The sequence below is a fragment of the Aristolochia californica genome, unplaced genomic scaffold (assembly GCF_029961685.1).
Source record: "Aristolochia californica isolate CCGP_79_NKW_82.1479 unplaced genomic scaffold, dmAriCali1.0.hap1 SCAF_5, whole genome shotgun sequence".
NCBI lineage: Eukaryota > Viridiplantae > Streptophyta > Magnoliopsida > Piperales > Aristolochiaceae > Aristolochia > Aristolochia californica.
Window position 1 is genome coordinate 1,265,162 of NW_027182214.1, and position 18,329 is coordinate 1,283,490.

At 39.1% G+C, this 18,329-nt stretch overlaps 3 protein-coding genes across 3 annotated transcripts; 1 reads left to right on the forward strand and 2 right to left on the reverse strand.

Moving 5' to 3' along the window:
• On the forward strand, nucleotides 1–1,656 carry LOC137966741 (serine/threonine-protein phosphatase PP1-like). The gene is made up of 3 exons (XM_068813443.1): nucleotides 1–239; nucleotides 331–890; nucleotides 1,477–1,656. Exons 1-3 carry the CDS (start codon nucleotides 62–64, stop codon nucleotides 1,654–1,656), a joined length of 918 nt encoding a protein of 305 aa, XP_068669544.1. The 5' UTR covers nucleotides 1–61.
• On the reverse strand, nucleotides 1,033–9,992 carry LOC137966740 (uncharacterized). The gene is made up of 12 exons (XM_068813442.1): nucleotides 9,869–9,992; nucleotides 8,271–8,371; nucleotides 7,970–8,146; nucleotides 7,713–7,824; nucleotides 7,560–7,593; nucleotides 5,708–5,745; nucleotides 5,576–5,610; nucleotides 5,348–5,500; nucleotides 2,669–5,190; nucleotides 2,336–2,416; nucleotides 1,466–2,246; nucleotides 1,033–1,300 (listed from the first exon to the last, which is right to left on the reverse strand). The coding sequence occupies exons 2-11, from the start codon at nucleotides 8,339–8,341 to the stop codon at nucleotides 2,182–2,184; spliced, it is 3,288 nt and encodes a 1,095-aa protein (XP_068669543.1). The 5' UTR covers nucleotides 8,342–8,371; nucleotides 9,869–9,992; the 3' UTR covers nucleotides 1,033–1,300; nucleotides 1,466–2,181.
• Nucleotides 9,993–12,569: 2,577 nt separating this feature from the next.
• LOC137966506 (uncharacterized) lies at nucleotides 12,570–17,699 on the reverse strand. Its single transcript, XM_068813145.1, has 8 exons — nucleotides 17,243–17,699; nucleotides 16,032–16,179; nucleotides 15,788–15,938; nucleotides 15,556–15,681; nucleotides 15,395–15,475; nucleotides 13,783–13,975; nucleotides 13,379–13,649; nucleotides 12,570–12,981 (listed from the first exon to the last, which is right to left on the reverse strand). Exons 1-8 carry the CDS (start codon nucleotides 17,432–17,434, stop codon nucleotides 12,743–12,745), a joined length of 1,401 nt encoding a protein of 466 aa, XP_068669246.1. The 5' UTR covers nucleotides 17,435–17,699; the 3' UTR covers nucleotides 12,570–12,742.
• Nucleotides 17,700–18,329: the final 630 nt, after the last annotated feature.

Below are 18,329 nucleotides of genomic sequence, written 5' to 3' on the forward strand. Positions count from 1 at the left end.
TGTCTTCTATTTGATTAATTTTTTTGTAGAAATTAGTTCCTGGTTTCTTGAAGAGCATCAGATGGATGCAATGATACTGGATGATCTAATAGGGAAGCTTCTGGAAAGCAGAAAGAGCAGAATTGGGAAACGGATTCAGCCGACTGAATCAGAGATAAGGAACCTCTGCCTCGTGGCCAAGGAGATTTTCCTCAGCCAGCCCAATTTACTGGAATTGGAGGCACCCATTAATGTCTGCGGTGTGTAAACTAAATCAAGTTTGGGATGAGTTTTTTTTTTTTTTTCTTTTTTTCCTGGTTGTGTGAACAGTGCGGTTTTTTGGATGAACAGGTGACATCCACGGCCAATACTCCGACCTCCTCCGCCTGTTCGAATGCGGCGGGTTCCCGCCGGAGTCCAACTACCTCTTCCTCGGCGACTATGTCGACAGAGGAAAACAGAGCATCGAAACCATCTGCCTGCTCCTGGCTTACAAGATCAAATTCCCAGACAATTTCTTTTTGTTGAGGGGGAACCACGAATGCGCGTCGATCAACAGAATCTACGGGTTCTACGACGAGTGCAAGCGTAGGTTCAGCGTACGGCTATGGAGAATCTTCACCGACTGCTTCAACTGCTTGCCTGTGGCCGCGGTAATAGACGACAAGATACTGTGCATGCACGGGGGCCTGTCGCCGGAGCTGGAGAGCCTGGACTTGATACGGGCGATCCAGAGGCCGGTGGACGTGCCGGATCAGGGGCTGCTGTGCGACCTCCTCTGGGCTGATCCTGATAGGGAAATTAAAGGGTGGGGAGAGAACGACAGAGGCGTCTCGTACACGTTTGGTGCAGACAAGGTGGAGGAGTTCTTGAAGAAGCATGATCTTGATCTCGTCTGCCGAGCTCATCAGGTATTCACCCTTCCATTTCACTGCACTGATATTTGAATACAGTCTTGATGTCGCCGATACTTGTTTCACGTATCGGCCAACATTATCTGATTTTGTGGGCGATACAGTTCTTACAAACTTTAATGGTAATCAAGACAGAACGGATCGTGTTGAAAGATCAGACTCGACCCATTTAGAAAAACATATAAAATACAAAGCTTTAACATTCAATCATGGTGATTAGGAACAAAATTTTAGGGCCCTATGATGATTAAGATATGAATTCCCATATTATATGGAAGCAGAAATTGCTTTTTACTTGTTGTGGGTAGTGCTTCTGTTCATCCAAAAGTTTCCCTGTCATGGTTTCATGGTGTGTTGTTCTTATGTTTGCTTTAGTGTTTTCTTGATGATGACACCAATAAGTTCGCCTGTCACGGATTCAAAAAGTATATAATCGTGAACATGGGTTTTCATGTTTTAGAAAGTAAATGCAGTCTATAGAACAGATGATTAAGGCCACTATATCAAAAGTAATTTCCTGTTACAGTTCAGATGAAAGGAAATAGATGGTTGGATACAAAGTGATCATTTACCTGACTTGCAGGTAGTGGAAGATGGATACGAGTTCTTCGCAGAAAGGCAGCTGGTTACAATCTTCTCGGCACCAAATTACTGCGGAGAATTCAACAATGCTGGGGCACTGATGAATGTAGATGAGAGCTTGCTTTGCTCCTTCCAGATCATTAAGCCATGGAGAGGAAAGCCAGGGACTACGGAAGGATGATGATAATACCAATTTTTCACAAAGAAAGGCACTACAGTTGTCCATAGAGAAACTAAACATGGTAGAGAATGAATTTTCAACATACCAGTAATATGTTTAGGACTGCATCTGGAATTTCTGATTCGAAAGCAGTTCCTTTTTTGCAGCAGGAATGAAGGAAAACATAGAGGGCTGAATATTATCTCTGATGAAACTTCACAATCAGATTTAAATGGCCTAAATTCATGTCTCTATTAGATATATTTTTTTTTTACATCCTAATCACGCAGAATGGTTTCTGTTTTTCAAGCTGTAATTAACTGTCAATATGAAAATTCTGGATGCATTGTATTTACAGATGAAATTCAACATATTATGAGGAGAACTTATAGGAATATGACAAAACCAAATGAAAACAAATACTAGAAAGCCATATTAGAAAACAGGCGCCTTGGGCAAACATCACCTACTAAGGCCAGAAAGAGGCAGTGACATCATTCAATTTGAATACGGAATTTGTAGTTAACTTTGAATATTTGGTTGGCACTATCGAAGCTTTGTCTCGCTTTTACTGCTTCTGAATGTGGAGAGGGAGAAGAACGACCGTGTTCCTAAAAGACAAAAAAGCCAAAGTCCCCTTTACGACAAGTTATATCACATGAGACAATAACTAGAGAAAGATTTTACAAGGTTGTCTAACCTTTGTTCGTGGCAGTAGTTGTTGAGGTCTGCCCTCTTTTATTAGACCCCTGGACGGGAAGGTTCGTGATGTTCATTTCAGCTGTTAAAAAAAAAAGAAAAAAATTGCAGTTAAGTTAGAAACCAATATTTAACGAATGAAATAAGGCATTCTGGTGAACAATTTCTCCTACAGAATTCATTTTCTCAAGGAAACAAATTGTTATAACTTCTAGTATCCATAAGATGCATAATTTTCCATCTATTCATTAGTATCCATTCATTTTAACATGTATATGTGTATAAGGTATATATATTAAGGACTAGAATAAAAGGGTACCAGCAATTTGAATACCTCCTTCAATTTCATGACAAGCCATGCCCATTGCCCGGTCTGAACTTCTGTCATCGTATCCACCTCTGTACAGGGTCTTGTGCTGCCCAAAGCCCTTCGCTTGTAAAGCAGCCTTACTCAGCAGTGCATCTACATGCTTTTTACTGACACCTTTGGCTTCCTCTGCATCATCTTCTCCTTCCGAAAATATAGACGGGCTTGCCCACCCAGTTGAATTTGCATCACCTTTACTTTTTCTAGCAAACTTCAGTAACCTCTTGAGTCCTTTAGGTGACTCTTTCTGATATACTTGGGCTGGAGGATTTTCGGCATTTCCCCATTCAAAGATTTCTGAATCCCCATTCTCGGCTTGCAACATCTGCGACAAGGAGTGACGCACACGTGGGCTTGATATTGTGACAGGGACCATACCTGCTGGAGTCACAATCTTTGGAGGGGTATGTCCATTATCATGTAACTCAGGCAGTTCAGGGGGATCTACTTCCACCCAGGCAGAGGCAGCGATACCACAGTGCTCATCAGGTTCGATCTCAACAGGAAAGTCTTCTGTTTTTACAAGTGTATCAGCAGACTCAATAGTACATACTTCAGAAGTTATTTTGTTTTCACATGTCGGTTCATTATTTACAGGAACTTGTAAATTAAACTCATCATTTTCTGCTGCAACTGGGTTTTCTGCAGGTACCTGATTTGTTGTCTCAGCTGCTAACTCAGCTACTCCATTGACCACCACATCCTTCCCCAAGTCCTGCACCATATTTCCACTGTTTTTGGAAGGTTCATTAGATTGAGAGGTTTTTGCCTTTCCACCAATGCTAGAGCCCATACCAGTGCCTTTACGCAAGAATGGCTTCGTCTCCAGTGGAACCACACTACCTTTCTTGGTTACCTTGTTGTAGAAACTAGGTTTGGCAGGGGTTGTGACCGAATCATCTGCAGAAGCTGACATGTTTTTTGGTTTAGTAGGTTTGTCGTTTTTAGTTACTGATGGTGGTTTTTTCCCATCTTGATTTTTCAACCTCTGTTTCATTCCTGTCCGGTCCACTTTTAAGCTCCTATCTTCTGGTTTTGTTCTTTCCACTTTAGTGGCCAGCTGAGTTGGAGATGGTGTGCCTTGGGATTTCCTACGGTTTGGTACAGGTCCAGCAGAGGGGACCGTCCCTGAAGCTTTTGTTGAAGATGGTGCAACGGATCTTGGTGAGGGGGTTGACGGCCACGACCTGCGAGTCGCGGGAAGAGGAGAGGATGATTTTGTTGAAGCTTTCGTCGAACCAGCAGGCTTAGAAGACAATTCCTTTTTGGGGCCCACTGATGGGGATGACATTCTACGTGCATTTCTAGAAACACTAGGAGAATCTTGTTTTCTAGTACTGGCCCCATTCTTTGAGGCCATCTCAGCTTTTCTTTGGTCAAGCATGTCATGTTTGGCTTTGAACTGGGCCTCCTTCTGGGCACATTTTCCAGCATTCTCTCCTCGAAGTTTCTCATCTCTCTTCTCCCGGTAATGATCGTAAAAACGTCCCTTTCTCTCGCCAGAAATTGCCTCTTGCTCATTCCTTGTTTTTGTCACTCCATATCTATTGGGCTTACTCTCCATCATTTTCATCAGCATTTGATTCAGTTCAGCTTCCTTCTGACGTGTCCACTCTACAGAATTTGTTACCTTATTTTGTATCTCTACAGACCCAACAACCCCCAAATCCTGATTCTCAAAGGAGACCTTCTCATCTGCTGCTGAGGAATCCACTACATCAGTTATTTCAACGACGTCAGATCTCACATTTGTTTCTGGCAAATCACCACTCTGTGGCAATTCGATTTTTAAATTATCATCAGTACTAGGGACACCAGCCCCTTGGCAGATATCTGCCCCAGAGTGGGTTGAAGAATCACCCATGCCTGCACTCCATCTTCTCAGCACCAATTTGTTAGTGCTACTAATCTCTGCAGAAGATGTCAACTTTTGATATTCAGATTTCTGATCTCTCTGTTTGCTTTCAAACAGATTGATTGCATCTTGAACGCTCATCCTCCTCACAGTGCTCTCAGGTTTCTTTGCAAACTGGTCAATATCTTCATCTTCGCTGCTGTTGCCAATGGCATTCCTATTAGAAAACAGCTTCTCCCTGGCTGGAATAAAACCAAGGCTCTTAATTCCAATCGCAGTAGCCCTGCGAGACCCAGACCTCCCAATTTGGACTCGTCTCATTGGGGATGCAGATCTTCTGGGTGATGCTGATCTTACAAGGGACCTGCTCCTTTCCACATTGGACTTTTCATCCTCACTTGAGCTTGAAGACTCTTCACTCTCTGTTAAGCTCCGGTGCTCCGCTTCAGCCACTTTTGCTGGAAAAACAAAGGCTTTCCCATGTTCAGGCTTGTCAACTAGCAAATCTATTGGTGTTCCCTCTGTTGTATTGCCAAAGTTGTCGTGCAAATGATGTGGAGATATGAAGTCATTGTTAACAGGTTCAGTAGGTTGCTTCTTCAAGCCTAGTGCTAAGTACTTGGATAAAGGATTTCTGAAAGGAGAGAAGACGCACTATAATTAGTCATAACAGGGTTATAAGATTTACTGTGGCAACTCAATGAGAGTTAAAATGCCATTTCTCTAATAGTTCATGCCATCTAAATAAAAACAATTCTAATTGCAAAGGCAGCAGAATCAATGGAAGTCACCTTATATCTGTCGCTCCAAAATGCCTAGCAAATTCATTTAAGGAGGTAGTTTGTTCAATGGAGCAAGTGGCACCTGCAGCCCGCTCAAGTGCAGCAATCAACTCTGTTCTTGATGCTGTTAGTCTCAGCTCCATCGCTCGCAAAAGCTCATTCCTGCATGTAAAAGATCTTGATAAGATAGGTGAAGGGATCCTATTTCACATATTAATGGTGACAGGCAGAACATACTTCGTGGCATAAGGTAACACCTTGCAGACACCAGACTGTCCAAGACATCAAGAATCAAGCGTAAGTTTTTACCATGTGATTAAAATAAAAAACAAAATGTGAACACGATAAAATTGTTGGGGGCAAAATTACCTTTGGTGATGCTTCCCTCTCTTTCCAATAGTTGCTATCTGCAGAAAGGCAGACATCAAACAGTAAGTTGTGCAAATCCAAAAGAACCAACTAATAAGAGAATGCCATAGAAGAAGGACACGATGAAGAGATAGCCAAGACAACTCCGATATATTATCACATTTGGAACCGACAACAGAAAACAGGACATTAGTATGATACTGTATAACAGGGAGAAAAAACAACATATCAGGATTACATTAATTTTTGGTTATTCCATGGCAAAATTATTTACATATGGTGAGTGCATTAATGAATTGCATATAACTATTTCATTCAGATTAACAGGTCAGTTGTCTTAATCGAAATGTTTGCCGTCATGGTTCACCACCACAATAAAGAAAGAACTTATGCTTCTAGCCGCTTGAGAGTACTGGAAGGAGGAGATTGTGAATGAAATAACTCTAATGAAAAATTTAAACCAACTAGCGAGTGAACTCAAGGATTTCCCTAAAAAAACTCAAAGATTTTTGGTATTGTGAACAATTTTCTGGTTTAATCATGCAAACTGAGAAGGATTATACTTCAGCGGATTTCAGAGAAGCAGCAATAGACTCGACATGACTCAGCATGGGCAGATAAGGTGGATATAGCGAAACAGAAGCTTACAAGTTCGAGGGTAACAAGTGAGGAACCAGTCTCACGGAGCCAATTGGCTGAAAAGAACCACACTGACCAGCTAGCTATCTAACAGATAAAACTTCTCATTAGACTCCATAGATAGAAAGAGAATACGGCCTACTTTGCTTATAGCAGTCCATTGCCCTCACGTGGACTACACATGAAGATAATCAAGCTAGAGAGAAGGTATAAAATTGAAAAGCTTAACCTGCAGACAGTACACATAAAATATGCATTTCAATCAAGTTTTCCTACATATGGCATGTCAAGATATTCTTTAAAGACTTTCCAGTCATTACTGATAGACAACCACTAGTACAATCAGTATTATCCAAGATCTCTTGACAGAGACCTATTTGTAACTCCAGACAGCTACAATTTTGGCACAAACATAACCAGAATATAGACATATGTATAACAAAATATTCTACCATTTGACCTTATTGGAATTTGTGTTTGTATCGACCGGGCCAGTCCTTATATAAGATCCGTGGGGTTGCTTTCCTAAAATGTTCGAACCTTTTAGCGTAATGGTTTCAACATGGTATCAGAGCAGGTTGGTCCCAAGTTCGAGTCCCGCTCCCACCGAATTTTGTCCCAGGTATTTCTGGTGAATTTGTCCTAGGTTTTTCCAGGAGTTTGTCCCGGGTTTTTCCGGTGAATTTGTCCACGGGTTTTTCCCGTGCGGGAGAGTGTTGGAATTTGTGTTTGTATCGACCAGGCCAGTCCTTGTATAAGATCCGTGGGGTTGCTTTCCTACAAGGTTCGAGCCTTTTAGCGTAATGGTTTCAACAGACCTTTAACAAAGGTCACATAGTTAACCAAAACAAAAGAGAAGAAACATAAACTACGTCATTGGAGGGACTGAACACTAGTTCCATTTCCTGCAAATGCTAATAATAAAATTTAACAATTTCCTTTATTCTGTGACAGATTTTCTTCAAAATAAATCTACCTAACAAAAGTTATTCGTTCACAAGGCAATGCATAGGATCCAGATTTACTCCTCAGGAGCTCATCTGGAGCAATCCTACTTCCAAAGAATGTGGCCATGAGAATATGAAAATAATCACTAACTTCAAAATGACAATAATAAATAGCAAAGGTATAGGGAAAGAAAAAAAGAAAATCTCAGCAACAATGCAAGCTTTATGTATCGCATCACTCATTTTAGCAGAGATATGCTGCATACCAGTAACCCCATTTTGTGAATGACTCTGTGGACCCTGATATAGAAGATAACAAGTTAATGTCAAAGATCACAGAAACCTACATTCAGGAAAAAATAATTAATTAATTAATTAAAATTACAGAGAACCAAGGATGGCTAAAAGGAAGGTATTACCTGAGTATACAGTCCAAGATGAAATTGTCTGGCTTCTTCCAACTGAGACACCTCATCCAATATCGCATTCATGTTCTTCCACAACTGTGGAGCACCAACAATGTGTAAAAACCTGTCAAGATAGAGACTACACTTTTTATTTCATTTTCCAGCAGAAGGAGCCAACACTTAATCTTATGCTTTTTTTGGAATCCAATGATTGATGAATAACATTTTTTTAAAAAAATAGATTGATGAATAACATTAGAAACAATGACCTGGAAAGAGTGGACTTGTTGAACCACAATGCATCTCTGATGCCTTCAGGAAGCTCGAGTTTGACGCTGTTGCCCAACCCCTCAAAATTTACAGCATGTAAATGTACTACTAACTGTTCTAAGATCCCAGAATCTAGCCTTTCAGTTCTGCCCTTAGAGCATACCAACACCTCATATCTGCAGCAGATAATTGAAGAAAATGCAAATCAAGAAAATTGGAGCTTGTTAGTTCACATGCCATTGACTCCAGTTCAAGTCAGAATTAGCCATATCATATACATATAAGAGGCACCGGAGATACCTATTTTCAACAGGAGAAATCTGAAAGGTTGCAGAATCCAGAAGTTCATCTGAATCTATTCTTCCAACCATAGTGACCGCGATGTCACATACAACTTAACACTAGACAAGGAAAGAATAACAATATCAACAAACTCATCTTCTTATGCCTTGAATTGAGATTTTTTTCATGTTGAACTGATATGAACTAAAACAGTCACAAGCGTCAATTTCTCAGAACATCTTGATGAAATGGGACTTCTCAGAACTTTATTAAAACCAAAATTGTAGTAGATCTGAACAATATCATGCTTAAATTCAGACCACAAACGCACACTCACACACACAGCAATAAATGCATAAATAAATAGTAAGCAAATAAACTAAGGAAGAATACAATAAGAAAACCAAAAAATTGAAAAAGAAAAATAATAAGTCAAGCCAGTGGAAAAACTGTTCAGAAAAAGGGTGTAACCAACAAATGGTAACAGATAACACAAATTTGAAAACAAAAAAATTTAATAGACGAAGAAAACTGCAAATGACTGCAAAAATCATCACGTTACTCCAAAGATGTTTGACCATGCCAGAATAAGTTAATCCCGGTTTAATTTAAACCAAGATGCTATATAAAATTATTTATTTTAGAGGAACATGATCGAGAAAACATGCAATCTAATTCAATTAATAGAAAAAATGGGTCTACTTCAACTATGATTGATTGAATCTGATTAAAGGTGACACATGAAAATATGTGTCCTAAACAATAACAAAATAATTCGAAATCCCAGCTCAGAATGAGCTAACTTCTAGTGTATATTAATCTCTAGTTAACCAGAAAATCCTACTTCCAAGAAATCCAATGCAAAGCAAGTACCTGTCAGAACAGTACTAGCCGAATTGAGCGGCTAGACGAACTTGTAAAAAAAAATCGAATTTCTCAAAACACGCTTTGCATGACGGGAAGTGGCACTTTTCACTAAAAGCCGACATAAATCAGCTAAAGCCAGTGTCTTGAAACCTCAAGTAAATGCCTTGTTTTCTGAGGTACTTTCTTTAGTAAGCGCACTCAAGCAGAAGGTAGAGGTTTCTCCAACTCCACCAATGTAGAGTGGATGAAGACCCCTCCGCTCGTCTCACTTCCTAAATGAAGAATTAAACCTTCTTCATAACCAAACCATACCTTGACGCTCCGCTCCAAGCTTAAAAAAACTCAGATCAAGCTACTACAACTCGAATCAAGACGCGCAACCGTCAAATCTGCCATTTTTCGCGCACGTTTTTCACTCCAAATGCACGAAACCGACGCTACATCAACCTACTCATCAGCCAACTCTCTCACACAACAGAACCATCCGACAACCCGCACTCCACGCTCTTTCCAGAATCCTTCTCCAAACAAGCTTCGTTTCTAACACCATCCAAGCACAATTCATAAAAAAAAAACAGCTAAAAAACAACACAAAACTCAAAAAACTACAAAACTTCCACACCTGAACTACATTCCTCTCACCAAAACAAAACAGCGAGATTCAAACCAAGGATCACAACAATCTCATCGGACAAGGAAAAATGCAGCATCACCAAACTAAGAATAAAAAAAAAAACGAGAAAAATTACCTAATTAAGACGCCTCCACTGCATTCAGCGACCAGATCCTCTTAAAATTTATCGCAAACGCGAAGTTCGGATTTGCAGGCTTTTTCTTCTTTTTGGAGGCAGAAAAAGAGAGAGTGTGAACAGACGGTGGAGGCACAGTGAAGTTAGCTGCTACTCATAGTCACTTTGTAGAGTGCGGCAACAGCTGTCGAGAGAAACGGCCCATGGAATTGAGAAAATTTACAACTTTAGCTCTGGATTTCTCTGTCAGAGATGCGGGAATCCTCTATGGCATTAATTATTTGTTAACGAAATTGCCCCTTTAACAACGACGGGAGTAAATTGTAATTTAATGAAACCCTTGGTTGGGCTGGGTAATTACGAAAAGGCCATTATTTGTTCTCTAAGTTATTAATAAAATAATACTCATTAATTAAAGTTTTCATTGAATTTTAGTTTTTAAACTTTTAAAAATAAATATTTAAATATATATATATGTATAAATATATATTTTTTTTTTTTAAGATGATGCTTATGGAAATTGGTCAAAATACCACATATTAAAAATAAAAATAAAATTCTGAATCCAAAAATTGAATATTTTCTCTTGTATTTTCATAATTATAATTTATTTACATTATAATTCAGTAAGGGTACAACAGTCATTTGACGTAACTTTTCAAAAAAACCCGTAATAGGCATTTTAGTAATTAAACACAATGGCACAGAGGTAAAATATACCCGCTTCCCCGTGCGACGGGAATGATGAGCCGACGAAACACGGCAAGCGTAAAAAAGGCCCACCAGAGCAGGCTACCCCAGATCTCACCGACAGGTGGCAGAGCTCGGCGCTTTCCCACACGTGCATCGTCCGTTTTGTCACTATCTCAGTTTCTCATTAAAAACATTTACAACAACGCCCTCAGTTAATGGGCCCAGCGTTTAAATATCACAAAGGGGGCAGACGGGTTCGTGTTAAATTATAATTATCAGATAGGGGTAGGGTTGTACTTTCAAAGATGGATTGGTTGGAAAGTGGGGGGACCACCGGTACTGTTACTTTAAAAGGTACTAAAAATCATTGTCCGTAGCGGAATCAGCCAAAATGACGAAAAGCTCCTTAGGTTTGATAATTGGAAAGATCTACTGGGGGTAATTTCGTCTATTAGTGCAGGGAATCTTCCTGGATAAAGAATAAATTGGGTTTTTCAGGTGAAAGGGTAAGTGAAGGTAAAGCGGTAGCGGGTCAACTTTGTCGGACCAGATCGGTTCAAACTATTGGCCCCGGTTCTGTTTAAATTAAAAATCGTGATAGGAGCGGCGAAGTAAAGCTTTAGTCCTCTGTGGGCCCGCAAGGGAGAGGCAGACGCGTCTACTGGAAGAAGCTGATTGAGTGAAAAGAAAGCGACCCGGTGGGTCCTTCCTCGTAGGTTATATTATCATCGTGACCGTCCACTCCTCGATGATCAAACGGGAAGTACTGTCCACGGCAAGAGTTCCTTGGCCGTCGGTCAGGGACATGCTTTCCTTACAAGAGATGACGCAAAAGCAACATCCCTTTTTTAGGATACCCAAAAAACCTTAGAATTTTTTACAATGACCGATTCATCCTTCCACGTGGTAATTACTTTATTTAATGTCGTGGCGGGGTTAATTTTCCGGCACGTGGAATGATTCGATGGTGGCATGCAGATGGCACCTAAGGTGTTGTTGGAAGGTTGACATTGGCCGCATCGGCCCCATGTGACACTTTTGGTAAAATACTAAATACCTTTAATTTCGAGAATTTTTTATATTGAATATTAAATTACTAACGGTAGAATTTGCCTCTTTAGTTATATTAGATTTTTAAATTAATCATAAATTATATTTTCTATTTCCCATCTAGACTTTGTTAAGTTTATAGGTTGAATTTAAGACTTTTTTCTTCGCAATTTATAATACTATAATTATTTTTAATTTTTAATTTTTTAAAATTTTCCATAGAATAAGGCAATGGGCAAAACTTTTGACCGGTTTGTTTTGGGCTAAGTCTCCTCCAACTTAGCCCACGAGTCGAATCGAGCCGAGTTCGAACCTTGTATTTTCATGCATCCAAGTCGGATATTATAAAAGAGTAAAAAGTCTCACAAATGTAAAAGATGATTTGAAGAGGGGTCACAACACAAAGGATTATAGAAAAAACAAGTAATAAAAGCAGTAGTAAATAATTTATATAGCCTTTTCTTATGAAGATAACTCCTTAGTCGAGACAATAATAGTCCCTTATCAAATGGGTGACATTCTTGCAGTTTGAGCTGCAATATTTGAAGGAAAAACAATTCCATCTATGATGAGGAGAGACAGACTTCACTTAACATTTCAACACCAAAGTAAAAGAAAGAAACAAGCAAACAGGTGGAATTCCTCTATTTGAGAAATCATTACATCATTGTCTAAAGGGTCAGGTCAGTAGATCAAATACCTTAAGTGAAATGGTACACTTCTGGTCTGGCTGCAGTTCAGACCCATATTCAAGAGCAGGCTGGCTATCATCCCAGACCCTGTTTTGCCTTACATATTTTTCATCAGAACATGTTCCCCTCCCCAGCAATTTTCCAACACCTCTACTGGTTTTCCCTGTCTCTTCATCTTAGTATCCTTCCTGTTAATTTCCCAGACAAAATAGACTTGGTACAGTTATCAAATATTTTACCATTCTCCCAGGGGCAGAACAATGTAATGAATGAGAAATGATAAGGAAGAGAGGGAAAGAAAAAAAGAATGTAAGGTCCTACAACAAAAGCATTTCATGATACAGTGCCGGCAATTGCCGAGAGTAAATGATACGCCTAGTCCAGCCCACGAGTAAACAAGGCTGCATTAGCAATGTGGCATGCTGCGGTCAGTTATTTGTCAGTTGGACCATACATGAACAAGTCCCTGTTTGTTCCCAGTGTAGATCTCATTCCGCTCCTCATCATAGAAAAGAGCAGTTATGTCCTCCAGAGCTTCCGAAACCGTGGTTCTGACTCTTTGATTCTTTGGCCGCTTTGACGGCTTACATTCTTCAACATTCTTAGGACTGCTGCTACCAGCACGGATCTTCGCAAGACATTTTCCAGTCAAAATGTTACTGATATTGATTGACCCAGCTGCACCAACAAGTAGCAGTATGAGAACTACCCGACAAGAGCTTCCAAATACCAAATGCAGCTAAATTCAGGATTCAGTAATAGATAGAAACAGTCTCCAATTGGTAGAGCTGTCCACAACAATTTTAGTTATATAGCAACAACATCAACTGGCCAAAAACAATAAATGTTTAATAAGTATGCAGTCCTCGAGGATATGTAGCGCATGATAAATATTACCCATGCAATAGTTCTGTTCTCACATACTAGTTGTTCCTAAACGAAAACTACTGCTCTCTTCTCACATGAAAATGAATACCAAAATCTCCTAACTCAGTTTATAGAGTCTTAATAAGAGCAACCAAAAGTTCCCACCAGCTAGGCCTAAAATCAAATACAAAAGTTAATACACACATACCATTTCCTTCCATAGCCGAATCATCAGCGTCTGCCTTACAATAAGAAATTATAAGGTCTTGATCACTGGTAATATATATATTGTTGGTGTTACAGTCTGGATGCCACAACAGGTGATCATCAAATGATGTCACAAGTTCACCACGAAAATTCCACACAGCAACTGTCCGATTTCGAAACGTCAAGAACAGCTGATTTTCATACAAAAATATGAATGCCGATGGAGTCATAAATTCTGTTCTGCTAACTTCAGTCAGCTCAGCATTTCGGACCTACAGGAAATGCCGTTACACAAGATCAGAAATGATATTTTACTTCTTGAAAACTTAGCAACCCTCACAGGTTGGATGTCAGCTGCACACTAGATATTTCTAATTTCCAATAAAATGAACAAGAGATGCTTACATCAAGAATTTGGAGATTCTCATTTTCCTGCTTGACAAGAAGCTTTTCATTAAACTGCTCGATGAAATCCACCTTTTTATTTCGATGGAGGAGATGGTTGAAGGCTTTTAGTACAGTACCATCTTCAATAGATAGAATCTTGAGAGGTACATGACTGCTGGCTCTAGTGAATATCAATAACATGATGCCAGGACTGTCACAGGAAAAGGAAGGGAACCGTGAGAAAAAAAAAAAATTAAACATTACAAAATTGTCTAAATTTATTTTTAATTGCAAATCTCAATGTTGAAGTTAAAAGTTAAGACATCTTCGCTGATTTTCTATACAACAGAAGCAGCAGTTTTATGTTATGATGCATGATTGTAACCCTACAAACATTATATTGTAAGAGGGACTGAAATATTTTCAAGCACTAGCGGTAGCCAACCAGTCAAACCAGACATTCTAAATGATAAAGAATCTTCACTAATAGGCTTCCGTTGCAAGTAGGAAACACCAGAAAACATCAGTAAAGAACAGATCTTTCAAATAGTGCCCTCACACCTAAACCATCTCTAAGAATGCAATTCACACCAGTGCATAACACTGAAAGGTAAGAACTTCCTTGACATAATAAGAGAGGCATTGAAAGCATTGTTGTTACCTCACATCAAGCGCTCAAGGCTCAGAAAGCATTGAAACTGTATTATTCCAATTTGGTGTGCTAATTCATATGTCATATGCCTACACTCTCAAGTATAAAGATATGTCTACATCAACAACCATTAAAAAAAAGCAATGATCGATTACAGTAGAGGGCATCAGGCTTTGAAACAAGCAACCATTTGTGGTCAACCTCAATTGTGGCAATGCATTTAAGAGAAAAGACTCAAGAAATTCTCAAGTGTAGACAATGACTAGACAAATGTCAAATCTTCTAAAGTCACATGAAGAAGAAGCCATAAAACCTGGAACTACTCTATTAGAAGAAGCCATTCAACACAGCTAGTCTTTCACTATGATGAGAAATCTTTGGACGAGAACATCTAACATAAACATGAATATGCATGTATTTGCTTTACATGCAACTGAAGAAAGTAAAACAATTGCATGTAGGCAATCACAGCTACATAAACTCAATGATAACCAAAAAGGACAACCAAATGCCAGGTGGAAAAAGTACACTCTTACTCACAGTACTTAATCAACTTAAATTAAATTTTGAGAACATTGGATACAATTTATACAAAAAAGGTGTCAACTAACAAATATAAATATCTATCCAAATCGATGAACTGAGACATGAATCTTTCATAAGATCTTTTGAACCTTCCTAGGATAACAGGTGGATTATTAGAGCGTAACACACCATGAAGATACCTAAAAAATGCCGTGTGCAAAAGACCTACATGTTTGCCATGCATATAATCAATTTAAGCAAGAAACCCAAAAATGATGCTCAGACCATATTATCTGCCTGCTAGTAGGTGTCCACGAAAGTAGCAAAAAAGTTACCAAATGACAATCTATTCACACGGCATTAATATGGTATCAAATATCACTATGCAACCAAAGTAATAGAACAGTACAAACCTTAAAATATAAGTAGAAAGTATGAGAGAAAGAAACAAACCTGATTTTTATTTCTTGGACGTGTTTATCTGATATAGAGTAGAGCATTGTATAGTTTTTCAGGTCAAACACCTTGTATATGCTACATACAGAAGACAACAAAGGCAAGTTACATCCAAACTCTAAGATCCATAAAATATAATGCAATGGATAAATATCTACCTGTCTTGTGCTGAATATGTGAGAACTTTTCCATTTACATCATCAAACTCTACGAAACCAGGCCACTTCAATGACTCTGATTCAAATAGAGCAAACCCTGCATCTGGTTTACCTCTTCGTATGTACCTAAATCAATTTGAAAAGTTAAATCATTCAGCAGAAGCATGGAATAGCTGTCAAACTACAATGAGAGAGAGAAAGAGAAGGAAAATAAAGAAAAAGTTGCACCCACTCTATCCTAGTTGTTCTGCATTTCAGAGAACTGAAGTTGTCTGACGCATAAACAGAAACTGTGATGAGAGAGTCATTGTTCTTATTGTAGAACAAGCTGCGGATGACCTCATCTGGGTTCACATTCAAAAAGCATATTCTTTGGTTTGTCTCTGCAATTAGAAATTCAAGCAAATCGGGTAACATGGATTCAGAAACATCAGCATATGCTGCACAGCAAAAAATTACCCAATCTAATAACTCACCACGGCTGAATGCAGCACAAACACCAGATTGTGCCAGTGCAAACACAATATCACGTGCCGCTACAATTTCTATAATCTTTGATCTTTTCTTAAGAAAAGGCAGCTGCAGGAAACAGTGCCCTTTTGGATCATGTGTATCATATTCCTCCTGAAGGCACAGGCACAAGTTATCATGCAAATGGAAATCTAGGATGTTCCTAGAGCAAATTCCAGATATCAAAAGATAAAGCAAACACTGCATGAAGCACAAAATTTATTTGAAGGAGGAATTTGCAAGACATCTTTTCCTGTAACACGAGCTTAGAAAGTTTAACAACAAGAAAAATGCCTAACATTACATGCACTATATAAAGAGTTTCTCGATTTGCCCCAGATATACTATAGCATATTCTCTCAGTAGAATTTCCCTGCTTGTAGTGGTTAAAGGAATATCAAACATTTCAGTCACTTAGATTGCATCAGACCAATAATGGGGGCAAGGGTTTCAATTTTTTCATGTTCCCACAGTTTGACGAGAATTACTAAAATAAATAAGAACCTAATTGCACCTATCAGAAGACTTCTCCCTCTTTCCTTTCCCCATCCTCCCCTTCAGCAACTGATCTACGCGTGCAGATGTAGTTAGACATGGAAGTTTTCTCACAAAAGGAATTTTAGTCAGGCAACTTACACTTTTCTTTTTCTTTTCTTTTTTTGAATGTTGAGACCCTTTACCCTTGTGAGACTTGAACTCAAGACTTCACACTAGGAATACTAGTCATATGACTTCCTTTTCTATGCTCACTAAGTTGCCATGCAAGCAACAATAAAAGCATGTGCACGTCTGTCTTCATCGCACTGATGTTCAAGTATATCAAGCTTTACCTCCCGTTATAAAAACAAAAAAATCAGTTTCCATGCATCACAAATATAAGTTTGAGCTTTCAACTTCAAGTAGAATTCTTCCCACGTAAATCTCAAATATTTCGACCCAACGGAGAAGTAGCACTGTCCCCTTTGACAAATTCTCAAGAACAATATTTCGAACAGATACGAGTCAAAACCTCAAGAAATCAATCTAAACTACTATATATTCCAACTGAGTTCGAAAAGATTTTATATTCTAACCCAAAAGCAAAAACCTATAGAACAAACTAAATCCCGCCAGTAAAAACCTTGAGAAAAAGCCAGGCACTAAGAGCGAAAATCAATGAAAATTCAAACCAACCAACCTGGAGCTGTATATTTCTAAACCTCTCCTGAGCATTGCTCATACTAAAATCCCGGTCCCGCTTCGAGCATATTTCCCGCCTCTGAAGCTTCTTGACGCTGTTCACAAACCCATCAACTCGCGGACGTTTCTTCGCGAGGATCCGCCGACCACAACAAGGCCGAGGACTCACAGAAATCCTCTTCCCCTCCATAGTCCAAACACTACAGCTAATCCAAACCCACGAACAACAAATCACATCCCGATTAAACCCATGAACCCCTCCATCCAAGAGGCAATTTTGACCCGCCTCTGAACCCTTGATCGAGGCAGAAGAGTACAGACCAGAACGGGAATTGACGATTGACGATGAACCCTAGATCCTCAAAACCTAGGGCTTTTCGCGACTGTTTTGGAAAGGAGTGGGCGAGTGATAGAGAGGGGGGGAAGGGGAGACAGGAAGAGCGTGGAGAGGTACAGACAACGGGGGGCCAAAAAGCGCTCGCAATGGCGAGGGCATAAATTCGATTAGAAGGGGAGTTGGGGTCCGATCTGTCCTTCAAGGATTCAAAATCCGAAATTGAGAGCGGCGACGGCGCGCTCTTATTAACGGCGTCAACCGGAGGACCCACCCGGCTGTCTTCTTCTTCTGCTCAAAGTGCAGGGTTTCAACACTTGAATTACTATTTCTTATTTCTTCTAGCTGTTATTCTAATTTGAGTTTAAAAAATTAATATTCTGATTTTATATTTGCTAGGCCCTACTTTTATTAAATAAATATTTTTAAATTTATATTTATGCCCTAATTTAAAATTTATTATAATTTTATTGGTATCACTAAAAATAATTTTTATGTGTTAAATCTTTATTAATCCAATTATTTATGCTGTTATAATTATTATTATTTTAAAATTAATTACTAAAATCACTCATGTAAATAAACCAGCCCAGTTGATGGTTCTGGTTCTGCTTCAACTCGGTTCAACTAATTGGTACGATTTTATTCTATATTGAGAGTTCTCAGAGGTGAGCTTCCATTTGATGATGAAATTTCTGTAAGAACTCTGCTTCCAATTGGCAAGGAGAAAAAGCTCTGTAGCAAATGAACA

What these genes read in the sequence shown, in the direction of transcription:
- LOC137966741 (XM_068813443.1), top strand. Translation starts at nt 62, where the DNA reads ATGGATGCAATGATACTGGATGATCTAATAGGGAAGCTTCTGGAAAGC. An exon ending in GGCACCCATTAATGTCTGCG is followed by an intron (nt 240 to 330) that starts GTGTGTAAACTA and finishes TTGGATGAACAG; the next exon opens with GTGACATCCACGGCCAATAC. An exon ending in TCGTCTGCCGAGCTCATCAG is followed by an intron (nt 891 to 1,476) that starts GTATTCACCCTT and finishes CCTGACTTGCAG; the next exon opens with GTAGTGGAAGATGGATACGA.
- LOC137966740 (XM_068813442.1), bottom strand. Translation starts at nt 8,341, where the DNA reads ATGGTTGGAAGAATAGATTCAGATGAACTTCTGGATTCTGCAACCTTT. An exon ending in TTTGGAGCGACAGATATAAG is followed by an intron (nt 5,191 to 5,347) that starts GTGACTTCCATT and finishes CTCTCCTTTCAG; the next exon opens with AAATCCTTTATCCAAGTACT. An exon ending in AACTACTGCCACGAACAAAG is followed by an intron (nt 2,247 to 2,335) that starts GTTAGACAACCT and finishes TTTGTCTTTTAG; the next exon opens with GAACACGGTCGTTCTTCTCC.
- LOC137966506 (XM_068813145.1), bottom strand. Translation starts at nt 17,434, where the DNA reads ATGGAGGGGAAGAGGATTTCTGTGAGTCCTCGGCCTTGTTGTGGTCGG. An exon ending in TGCAGAACAACTAGGATAGA is followed by an intron (nt 15,682 to 15,787) that starts GTGGGTGCAACT and finishes AAATTGATTTAG; the next exon opens with GTACATACGAAGAGGTAAAC. An exon ending in TTCGGCTATGGAAGGAAATG is followed by an intron (nt 12,982 to 13,378) that starts GTATGTGTGTAT and finishes TTGTTGGTGCAG; the next exon opens with CTGGGTCAATCAATATCAGT.